The following is a 12,380-nucleotide window of genomic DNA, read 5'->3' as shown; positions in this document are numbered from 1 at the left end:
CTCCACTGTTTCTTCCTGCGGGGCAGTCGCTGCTATAAACAAGGCCTCAAAATGTTGACATCACATTTTCAAACACAATTTCTGTTTAAAAAAACCGCAGATGAAGATGCTAGAGAGAGTCTATTGTGAGCAGGGATTTGAAGTTAGGCAAAGAATTTTGGGCCAGCCTGTGGGGGGGGGGGGGGGGGGGGGTGTTCACTCCGGGACAGCTTAATAAGGGAAAAACTCATCAACCGTGCACAGTTTGAGGTAGCCCGCTCTTAGAGTGCGTCTCTTTAAAAGAGGCTCAGGCCCAAAGGCTGTGAAGCATGGGACTCAATTAACTCTCCCTTCAGCTTTTAGCGAGGGGCGCAATGGTCTCAGACAGCTGCTTGACCCGGCTCTCAACTCTGAGACGCTTTCCTGGTCAGCGCACATGTAGTAAAAACCCTGACAGCAACTTTGTGTTTTGTCACCTGAAGCAGTCACAACCTCTTAAACAATACCCACAAATCCCAGTGTCCTGTCTCTAGTGATGAGACTGGGCGCGGAAAGATTGCTTTAAAAGATAGAGAGATAACACAAAGTGCCTCCCGGGCTAATCTCTCCCCACCTTCTTTTTTTTTGCAACCGTGAAGAAAAGAAACGGGGGCTTCACACTCCCCTGCAGGCTGCAATCAAAGAGACCCTTAGCTTAGCGTTAGCAAGTGAAGCGGCAGGGATTTAGCCCTGATTGACTGAGTGGGAACGGGCCAAGAATGGCTCAGCAGGTATCTGCTAGCCCGGCTCGGTTAACACCAGGCTACCCTAATCCAGCAGTTAAGAGAAGGGCGGCTGTGAGGCAAAGCGCCGGGCTTTATTGAGGGATTTCCCAGTATTTTTTTGGGGGGGGTTGTGGATTTCTCTCTTTCTGTTCGTATGTGCCAGCGGGTCAGGTGTTTTGTGCAATGTGTGTTTTTGTTGGGAGGACGGACATCCTCCTTGCTGCGGTGCGCGTGTTTAGGCATCGGTTTGATTTTTAGTGTGGCGAACACATGTAGGAGTTTGTTTATGCGACTGTTCTTTTGTATAAAGGATCCCCTGATGTATTTATGACTATGGCATTGGAATCCATGCCTTCAAGATGCACTTTATAGATCTGGGTTGTGAAGTTGGTGTGTGCGCATGGGGAGGGGAGGGGGAGGGGGCATTGGCTTTACCCCTGCAGACTATACGTGTGTAATTATCTGATTTATATTGGGTATAAATTTACCCGTTCTGTCTCCAACGGGTCTTTACATCATAACGAGACAGACACACACACACACACATACACGACGCCCACTCCACCAGAAACCCACTGCTAAGCACATGGCGGCCTCCGTTGACTGAGAGGTTATTTGGTCCAATCGGTGTCGCGGCTGTCTGCGCCGCACCTCCTGGAGAATTGCTCTTTTGTCCTCCTCGGCCTGGTTCAGCGCTCAGAGGGTGAAACAGAAACCCCGCGAGGCTTCCCCGGCCATTATGGAAACCGATAGACGAGGGGAGAAAACTCCTTGAAACACGAGCCCTCCAATCAAACTGTCACTCAAAAGAAAGGCGAGCACTGTCGCCAAAAGTAGAAAAAGTGTCACTTAGGTTACCGTTTCAGACTGAGGTGTGTGTGTGTGTGTGTGTGTGTTTAAGGCAAAAACAGCCCCGTGAGAGTGACAGAGCTCCTAGTGCGCCAAGTGCGGTGGCATTTGTTTGCTAAACGGTCTGAAATGCCACCGGCTCTGGTTTCATTGCGGATCCAAGTCTTGCCAATTGAGCATAGCTTAAATTTTGTGAGAAAGACAAGACGCAGTTATTTGATCTTCTCTTTTTGTCAAAAGGGAAATAGCGCCCTTTGGTCCTGTTCTGCTGTTTTCAATAATAGAATGCAGGTCCGTGAGAAAAGGAGAAAGGGGAGAGAGCACTGAAGATGGAAAATGAAGACAAAGGGAGGGAGGAATTGGGGAGAGAAGTAGGAGCCTCTGGGCAACATGTTGTTTTTCTTGTTGCTAATTGGGCGAAAATGGGCAAGATCTGAAAGTTCTCTTCTCCTCAACTATTTGATGTCAAGTGAAATGCTATGGCAACATACCAGAAACCCGAGACGGTTTCTGGGTGTAGCTTCCAAACTGATCACGGGGAATTTTTTATTGGAGATGGCAATTTGTCAACTTGACTAAATGGTTCCTAGAAGTAGGGATGTCACTGGGCACCAAGTCTATGCCAAAATGCGATGGTGCTTGTTTTTCTACAGCACCGCAGGCAGTGTAGGTGCTGGGGATCAGCGCTCGAGACTAATGGCGTCCTGGATGATAGACAGTTTCCCTGGTAATGCTACATTGTGAACAAAAGAATCCATGTTAAAATCAGTAGGAGGAGAGCTAAGCTAACGTTAGCTGTAACAGTCCTGCTTGGCTAAATGAGGTCGCAAACACCGAACATTAGCGGAGGCTGCATTGAGTTGCAATATGATGCGTTAAAGCTCTATTCAGTAACTTTGCAATAAACAGTGTGCAAATGGCAATAAAGAAGTGTATGTAGAAGTTCATGGGGTTCAAGGCATATCACTTTTATTGGTATCGGCAACAATTCTGGTATCGTGTTATCCCTTCCTCTCTAGACTAAAAGAGCTGTAAATATTTACTGTATTTCACGTGACAATCTAATCTCAAACTAACCCTCCCTCTTGTTATCTTTCAGCCTGTAAGATTGGTTACTACCGCGCCCTGGCCACCGACGGCTCCTGCTCCAAGTGTCCGCTCCACAGCTACTCCGTCAGGGAGGGATCCACCTCCTGCGTCTGCGACAAGGGATACTTCCGCTCTGAAACGGACCCGGCGTCCATGCCCTGCACCCGTAAGTACACCTACATTGTGACGCGTAAAGCCCCTCGTGATGCATATCGGAATACATAAGTTATATTTGAGGAAGCCACGACGAACTGTGAGATAAGATATTAGTCCAAGCATGCGACTGTAAGTGTATAAGTAGCACACAGACAAAGACAGGGATTGCTTTTGCCTTAACATGGTCATGGATTCTCTCTCTCTCTCTCTCTCTCTCTCACACTCGCAGCGACAGCCTTTCTGCACACACATACAGCGGGCGGCTGCTGGTTTAATAGGCGTCTTTTGATTCCAGGTGGTACTTAGTGATCAGTCACGGTGACAGAGAACTAATGAGGGTATAAACCGCTGCATCCCAGATCCAGTCCTCTTCAGAGAGGCGGCACAACAACAGAGGAGGGAGAGAACGATGGAGGAAGACAAATAAGAGATAAGATCGTTGGCGGGGAGGTGATGAAAAAGATGGAAAAAACAAGGGCAGAAGCTGGGGATGTAGGCAGAGAATTAATAAGATGCAATAGAGGAAGAGGGTAAGGTGCCAAGGAGAAAGAGGAGGTGACTACATACAGGAATGCATTACGCTGAAGGAAGAGCTTTTTATTTCCCAGTGTTTGTCTGCACTTTGTTCCATCCCGATGAGCCAAATGCCTGCGACGACAAATATTGTTTTTAACAATCCTGCTGCTTAATGATACATCTTCCTTTTTTTAGACCTCGTTCCCTCTCTGAGTCACATAACTGGGAGTTGACACTTGTAGAAATATACACAAAGAAAAAAAAAGGCACATAAAACACAAAGCCCCACACTCTATTTCTCAGGAAAGTAACAGCGCACATACTTACGTATGACAGGCCTTTGTATACGAGTGAGTACGCGTCATAAAGCAATTTGAACGACCGAAACATCTGTTAAAGTTGCTCAGCTCAGAGCCGGCTCTCGCATATCGACCCGAATGATCTGTCAAGTTCCTGTGGATTCATCGCCCGGTGTAACAGTTTAATGAATCCGACGAGCAGCTCGGACCCCTCCTCGGTAACAGTTGACCGTCCAGGAGGCAACAAACATAACGAATCATTCCCCTGCTGCTGCACGGTATCGACGCGACGACACAAACAAGGTTCCAATCGTGGAAGATTTTCACTGTCAAGAATCACACCAGATATTCTTGAACGAGATTTTAATCTGCAAAATCCTTGATTGTCACATATTGAGCTGTTTTTGCACTGTGTCACCGAACAGTAAAATAGTTTACTTTGACCAGCAAATTGTCCCACTAATGTACCAAAATGTAAGTCAAAATAAGCCAAACGAATGGATAGAGGAAGCAGTAGGAGTGGACGCCTGAACATGTGCTGTGTGGACAAGAACCAAAAAAAGCCTTGACAGTGAGTTATGGAGTGAGAGGAGATCTGTTGCTGCTCAGGCTTTTATGCATAGGGGCCCAGGTGTGTCCCATTCCACTGATTACACTCAATCAGGTCTGCAGGCCTGGAGCGAGAAATCACAGAAGAAAAGTTACATTTTAGAAAACCGTCAAATTGATGTAAACATGAATTTCACATGGATGCTATGTCCAGACTTATTCAAAAGCTCTTTTCTGCATCGTTTTTTGTGTTTTTGTTGTTTTACACCCGCTTTTAATATATATATATATATATATATATATATATATATATATATTAACCAGGAGAAGGACGTCACTAACTGTTTTACAGCAGCAGCATGTAGTATGTAGTATGTAAAAATGAAAATACAAAAACGTCACAAACTTTGACAACAAGTTGTCAGTCAATGACAATAAAAACATAAGCCTCGCTACTTTTGTGACTCGCCTCCCACCTCCCTTTACCGTTTAGTCACATCACTAATGAGTAGTTTTATTTTAAAGCGTGATCTTAGAGCTCATCGTTATCGTCCTGTTAGCCAGTGTGGCACTTGAGTAGCTGCTGCAAGCAACAGCTGTCAGAGCTCATTACTTGGCTCCTTTCACCACGCCGTCTCTTCTGCGATCCCGTCTCCACAGTTAGGAACTGAACATTAGCCCGACTCCCCCCGTGACCTTTCCCCCCCCCGGCCCCGTCAGTCGGCCAACATTTGATCCTTGACCTCCCACCCCGTCTGTCGTCTGCTGTTTTCCTTCCTAGTGCATTATTATTTTTTTTTTTTTTACTTCTCACCCACATGTTGGAGCTCTGTAATTACAGCTGTCACTCACACATGCCTCCTCATCCACATCTTGTTTTCACTCTCTTTCTCTCAAAACCCACTCGGAGTCACGAACAGAGCAGATGAAGGAAAAAATAAAAATACTCCTTAAAGTCATTTCCCAGTTTGCCTCGCTGGAGGTCAGGCTGGGAAAGAGTCGGCATCTCTGGTAATTGGGTCTGTGTGTGTGTGTGTGCGTGTGTGTGTGCGTGTGTGTGTGTGTGTGGGGGGGGGGGGGGGGGGGGGGGGGGGGTAATTGAAAACGCTTTTCCCCTCTCTTAGCTGGGAGTCTGGCGATGCAAGACGATGATTAAAACTGGATGTTGCGTAATTCCGTCACTGTTTGACTGCTCGTGTGCAGGCCCAGCTGCTCACGCTGTATTCCATGTTGCATGCGCCCGTCTCGCATCTTTGCGGCAATTGTTCTGTTTGATCGGCGATCTCTACGTTGTGCTATACGTTCGATCGAAAAACGCTGGTTTCCAGATTAGAAACAAGGGGCACTAGCCTCCCACGCTTTGGATCAATCTGCCCGAAGAACCTGGCAGGATAAACGCGTTATATTACTTTTAAAAGATTTTCTTTGTCAGATTTTTCTGTTTCCCGTCTTGCTTTTCTGTTTCCTGGCTCGCCTCCATCGCTCTTGCTGTTCATTTGATCTATTTGTTGTTGCTTTTATACTTTTTTGTCGACAACCATGCTTAGCAAAATGCCACATGGACAATCTTTGTCGACATCCGAAGGCAACCGTACAAAAATGGTCAACTTTTAGCGTGCAGTTCACATAGTTTAGAGGCAGATATTCATAGAACATCAGGTAGAAAATATCCCCAACTGAACACAATTAGCAGCTCATTCAATTCATAATCATACAGCTTCCGCTAGTGTATAAAATATGATCAGAGCCAAACAGGCAATACACATGAATAAACGCGGGTGAATATAAATACATACACACATACACCACAGGGCCGTAACGAGGACCAGGGACAGACAGCCGTGGGAGCTGGAGGTTATAAGGAGGGGCTGTTCTCCATTTTGGGTTTTCTGTTGGCCCTTGATGGGTTTCTCAGATTTTGCCCAGTTTTCTTAGCGGCGGTTTTGGTGGAGGAAGCAGGAGGGACGGAGTGAGGAATGAACGCAGGTCTGGGAGGACCCGAGGGGGGGGGGGGCGGGCACTGAATGAATCCCAGCCGGACGGTAATAGCGGCTTCAATGTTCTGGCCAATTTAGCCTGCTCTGTACCTCGACCCCTGCACAACACTCGGCTAGCAATCACTGATAGAAAGAGACAGAAGGAGAGGGGGATAAAAGAAGCGAGGAGGAGGAGGAGGAGAGGAAGAGGAAAGGCGGGAGGATGGGAGGGGAGTAAAAATGAGAAAGACGGATTAAAGAAGAAGGGGGAGATGGAAGCGAATGAGCGACAGGAAACAACAGAAATAAGGCCTCGGAGCAAATTGCGAGAACGGAAAAGGAGATGAGGGGGAAAACGAAATCGCAAACTTTCTTCTTGGAGAATCTTTCTAAGCCCCCCCCCCCCCCGGAGTGTGAACTTTAAGGCCACGTTGAGCCGACGTTATACGAAGGTTGTGCGAGCGTTGCACTGCCGTCTACCCCCCCCTTCCCGCCGCTCTCTCTCTCTCTCTCTCTCTCCCAGGATTAATTACCGGGTGTCAGTCACAACTGATAGCTCTCCCACGCTCCCTTGCTCCCACCGGTGCATTCTGGGAGAGCGACAGGTACAGCCAAAGGTAGATTGTGTGTGTGGAATGCAGGGGGAATACTGACATATGGTGGAATGTGTTTAAGACTTTATACAGTCATAAAGTTATACAGCGCTGTTGCAAGTCTTGTAACAAACAGGAATCATCCTGAGGCGTGTGTGTATAGTCCACACACTTGCCAACACACACATATCTTTATATATTTCTTGAGGACATTACTATCACATGAAAGGAATACTTCAGTATTTAGAAATACTTGTATTTGCTTGCCAAGAGTTAGATTAGAAGATCAATAAATGTCTGTATGCTGAGCCAGGAGACATTTAGCTGAGCATGAGGGCTGAAGGAAGAAGATGTAGACAGTTTGACTAACTCTTCTAAAACTCCCTAATTAACAACGTATTATATACATCAAAAATAAGTTTTCCTTATGCCAACCTAAGCTAAGCTAACCATCTGGCTCTAGATTCAAAGTTAGCTAACAGACTTTTATTGCTACTGCGATTGCTTTTATTCCCTGAACCTCCTTTATTAATGTCTGAATAACAAATCTCTTCAATTGGGAGGGCCTTTAAAATAAAATCTTTTTATCCCTGCGAGGAGGAAAACAGAAGAACAAGAGCGCACACATCCTCAGACATTGATTGGAAACATTCTTATTACCTTTGCCCTGTTAAGTTTACGACGCCATAAGTCCAGATAACAGCTGAGTAATGGCTTCACGGTGCATCTCAAGACGGCGAATTATCGAGTGTTGAAAAGGAGTGCAGGTTAGCTCGACCTAGCATACTGACAAAGGCACTATTATGATGACGGCTGGGTGTAGGCACCTTCATTTAGAAACCCCATCTGTAACTTGTTCCCATTGTCTGAGACGCAAACGGAGGGAATGAGGTGAAAGAGCGACGGGAGGAGGAGGAGGAGGAGGAGTGGGGGGGAAGGGGCAGAGCATTTTTAATGGGAATGTATTAATAGTGTTTCAACGAAGGCTGCGGGTTGGTAAGGGGAAGTTAAGCGATGCTAATATTAGCACAGTGTACTCTGTGTCCTTTCATCTTCATGCTTGTGACCCCTTTTGGGTCATTTTTCAGTTAAACAGACTCTCCTCCACGCCCGCCACCATCCATTTTCCGTCCCTCCCCATCAATCCATCCTGACCCGCTCCTTCCATACTAATCAGTGGCTTTCTGCTTTCCTGGATGAACAGACGGTGTTTGTCTTCCCCCTCTTGTCCTTTTCCATCTTCTTTTCACGGCCTGCCAGCCCGACTGACGCTGGCGTACGCGAGTCCAGCCCGTACACACACACACACACACACACACACACACACACACACACACACACACACACAGCAGGAGGGTTAAGAAGACGCATGCATCACGGGCAAAAATTGCACTTCCACGTCTCCATTACAATGCGGCAACAAAAGCGCAATGTATTCCTCCATACACACGCACACACGCACACACACACACACACACACACACTGTCCCCCTCGGCTGCTCTCTGCGTCCCAGTGAAATTACTCATTGCCACGCGGCCCCTTCCAAAAATAACACTGATAATTAATTTCCGTTGTGAAATGATTCGTCCGTGGACTGACTAGCTTTCATATTTCACCCGGCATCGATCCCCCCCAGCCCGCTCGCGTGCGCTTCATTAGTCATAGAGAGAGAGAGAGAGATAGAGAGAGAGATAGTTAAGTCAATTACCGTCGCTTATGTTTGAAAGCAGCACAAAAAAAACACATTCATTACAATAGGGCCGACATGTGAGATTGAAACTGATGAGGACGGGGAGTTTGCGTCACGTGTGTGTCTGTGGAGCTGCTCCTCGCATTAAACCGTACCGCGGTACATCAAAGCGGGAACTTAATAACAGGGTCCAAAGCAAACTTTGCCTAAAGTTATTGAGTGGGTGCCATAAAAAGCCCCACTGTTAGCAGCGGGCTCGGGCGCTCTGCCACCTCACAGCTGATTCGACATATGAATGGGGAGAGAGAAAGCTGCCGGCCTATTGGATTTCAGTTAACGCGCTGAATTAACTTGAGGTGAAATTGGATCCTCCCTCGCCGTAATGGACAGGACATTAAAAGGGAATTGAAGAAGCTTCTGCTCTCAATGAAGGGGCAACGCAGTCAATTACACATTTTCATCTTTCCTATGTGTGGAGAGAATCTTGACCCTTTGGGAGACTTTCTTTGCAGTATTCACCAAATGCATATTGTTAACATTACGACCACCAATTTACTGTGATCACAGAAATAATGTCTTAATAAACATCATTTTAACTCTCTACATGCGCAGCATTCGGCCTCTAACCGCTACTGGTAACGACGTCAACCTCTCCCCGTGTTTTCCTTCCTCCACAGGCCCTCCGTCGGCGCCCGCCCACCTCATCTCTAACGTGAACGAGACCTCGGTGAACCTGGAGTGGAGCCCGCCCCTCAGCTCGGGGGGGCGCCAGGACCTGACGTACAACGTGGTGTGCAAGCGCTGCGGGGCTGACGGCCGGCGCTGTCAGCCCTGCGGCAACAGCGTCCACTTCAGCCCCCAGCAGCTGAGCCTGAAGGGGACCAGGGTGTCCATCAACGAGCTGCAGGCCCACACCAACTACACCTTCGAGGTGTGGGCGGTGAACGGAGTCTCGCCTCAGAGCCCCGGGCCGGAACAGGCCGTGTCCGTGACCGTCACCACCAACCAGGCCGGTAAGAAAAGACGCCGATGGTCTGATGATGGAGGGAGTGGGTGATTCAGGCTGGGTTTGTGGGAAGGAATCCAATAGTGTTACATGAAAGAAGGTTAACCGCTTCCAATAAGTGACCAGCGTGATAAATAAGTGTTCTGTCGATGTGACTGGAAGACGGAAACACCGTTTGGCCCGATATATTGACCAGTATCTTTTTCATGGTGGACCCCGGTGAGACACTGCAGATTACATGTTTTCATGCAAAGATTTATGGATTTGGCTCTGCCGTGATCTCCACACCAGGCCAACTATTACCATACAACCACAAGTTACAGAGAACGTTATGGAAGTTATGCCCCTTCATACCACAGAAAATATGTGTTTCTGATCGGGAGGCCCGTGTCTAGAAACATTGTTTATGTGGACACATCAACATATTTTCAGTCAACAGTTATACACACAGTATGGTAAAGGGACTTGCATCTCTAGAGCACTTTTACAGTCTTCACCACACAGCGCTTTACACTGCATATCAGCTTCTACACACACACACACACACACAGACACTGATTGCACAGCCGTCAGAAGCAATTTGGGGTTCAGTATCTTTACCCAAGGACGACCCGCTCCTGAGCTACAGCCGCCCCATTATATGTAATCATGGTGACCTGTAGCTTTATACTAGTCAATGAAAGAACTCGCTGAATGAGAGTCGGTCGCTGACCAGACAAATACATTTGCAAAACGTGATGACCCCCCCCCCCCCCCCCAAAGAAAACAACTGTTCTCAGCCAATCGCTATATTTGTCGACCAACTACTAGTCAAGTAGGGAAACAGAACCCTAACCGTGGATTAGATTGGAGATTGAAAATTCATTTTTGAGATTGGAAGCAGCAGCTGACAGATACAATCTTGCCTGAAGGTCCACTCAGTCGTAGTTCTGGAGCTTTTGATCATATAAAATGATCCTCCTCATCGCTCAGTCGACTAAATTTGCTTTTAAAGTTTCTTGGCGTGTCTGCGTGAGCCTGCAGAGGAAAGAGTGTATGTTTTGCAGAGAAGCTTTGTAATTGTGTGTGTGTGGCTTATATTTGATGCAGAGCACAGTTTCGTTCCACTGAGCGCTTGACAGACTTTTTTTTTTGGGGGGCAATCTGCGTGTCAAAACAAGTTTATTAAAGCTGTAAATAATTTTGGTTAAGGCTGGATGATTGTTGAGGAGGTTGATGGATTATCTGCAGCGGGAGATGATTTTCTGCAGTATTTCACTTTTGCATAATTAGGCATGAGAAGTCGAGGCTGAAGATAGAGGGGGGGGGGCGACGTGCTATATTTAGCTCTCAAGCTAATGAATTAGATGAGTTGTATTGATCTGTGGGAGGCTTCATTACAAATGCTGCTGGATTGTGTGCATGAGTGTGTGTGTGTGTGTAATTAATCTAGTGGAACACACACACGTAGCCATGAATACAGCATCTCCTCCAGAGCTGGAGAAGAGCCCTCTGGCCCGGGGGGTATGCGTCCAAAGCCTCCCGTTGTTTTGTCATTTAGCCATTTTGTAACCGGTTGTTGTGCAAATGGGTTTTACGACCCCGGCCCTTTCTCTTCATCCCTCCCTGCTCTCCTCCACTTATAGCCGATCATTACCCTGGTCTTCTTTACTGCTCTGCTCTTGGGTGGCAAGCAAAGTGCCTTTTTTTATCACTAATTCCCATCCCTGGGAAAATAAAAAGCGAATACCTTGAATAGGGCTTCGGACCGGCAATATAAGGACAACAGTGGCTTGATTTATCAGCCGGGGGGTCAGGAAGATGGAGATGAATGGGATGCGCGGCCTGTGGGAGAGTGCTGCCAGACAGGCATGCGTGGGAGCCGTAATGGAGCAGACCCTGGAGTCCAGGGGCGGAGGGCCCGCGATAGCATAGCGCGTCGGTGCGGTCGCTCTGGCGCAGGGTTGCGCAAAAAGACCCCCCAAAGTGCCAACTCTCAAACACGGATTCAGACAAAGACGTAGTAACACACACACAGCGATGTCCCTGTTCCTCCAGGCTAATCTGCTGACTTCAAGTTGTAAGATATAGATGATGTTGCCTTTGGCTCGTCACTGGTGCATGTTTCACAACTGTTCCCCAGGATTAGTTATATGAAGCTTGCAGCTGGAAGCTCTATTACGGTGTGTGTGTGTGTGTGTGTGTGTGTGTGTGTGTGTGTGTGTTTGCACATGTGCCGAAACCGAATGCACGCTTGGCTAAAAGTGAGAAAATGCACTATACAGAATGTTTGCGCGCCCCGTGGATAGAAATGCTCCACATTTGCCTCTCAAACAATGTCCTCTATGTGTCTCCGGGTGTGCGTGTCTCTTCTAATTTGTGTGTGTGTGTGTGTGTGTGCGTGTTAAAGCGAATAGCTCCAGACTGATTGGATTTCTTCCTGCTAATGCTCGGTAGGGGCTTTGGAAGCTTCGGTTTCAGCCGCTGGTAATCCAGCCAGTCATCTGCGGCTGTCCCTCTCTCTCTGCATCGCCTCCCGTCACCCAGACACCGCGGATTACACATTTATTATGATAGCTTTATTAGGATTTATAAGTGCCGTGGAAAAGACACCCCTTTGCCACCGCCTTTCCATAAAAGTTCAGATTTCGGCTAGAGAGGGGAAGAAGTGAGGTAGGCAGGTTGGAGTATTTTGTGCTGTGTATTGTACGATATCATGTATCTTTGCGTGAGAAGAAAACGGATGAAGGTGCAGCGGAGAAATAACCCGGGAGACAAAAATGAAGACTTGCTGATTGCACGTGCAAGCGTCCGTGACCGGTCATGCGTTTTGTGTGCTCACGAAGAGGTCAGATTCTGCGCCTCGCCACGAACAATCCCGTCGTCATAAATCAGCCGGGGTGTAACCCTTTCACCCGGACTGCATGAGGGAAG

At 47.4% G+C, this 12,380-nt stretch overlaps 1 protein-coding gene across 2 annotated transcripts in view; it reads left to right on the top strand.

The window, feature by feature from the left end:
* The window catches only part of epha4l (eph receptor A4, like), a 50,036-nt gene that overhangs the window by 19,981 nt on the left and 17,675 nt on the right, over positions 1–12,380 (top strand). For both annotated transcript variants that reach the window (XM_079165739.1, XM_079165738.1), the window contains exons 4-5: positions 2,692–2,847; positions 9,139–9,474. In XM_079165739.1, coding sequence (XP_079021865.1) covers positions 2,692–2,847; positions 9,139–9,474 — 492 coding nt within the window. The remainder of the gene's footprint in view (positions 1–2,691; positions 2,848–9,138; positions 9,475–12,380) is intronic.

This window comes from Pholis gunnellus (genome assembly GCF_910591455.1).
Source record: "Pholis gunnellus genome assembly, chromosome: 9".
Classification (NCBI taxonomy): Eukaryota; Metazoa; Chordata; class Actinopteri; order Perciformes; family Pholidae; genus Pholis; species Pholis gunnellus.
The sequence above is the reverse complement of the archived record's forward strand: the minus strand, read 5'-3'. Positions and strand labels throughout refer to the sequence as shown.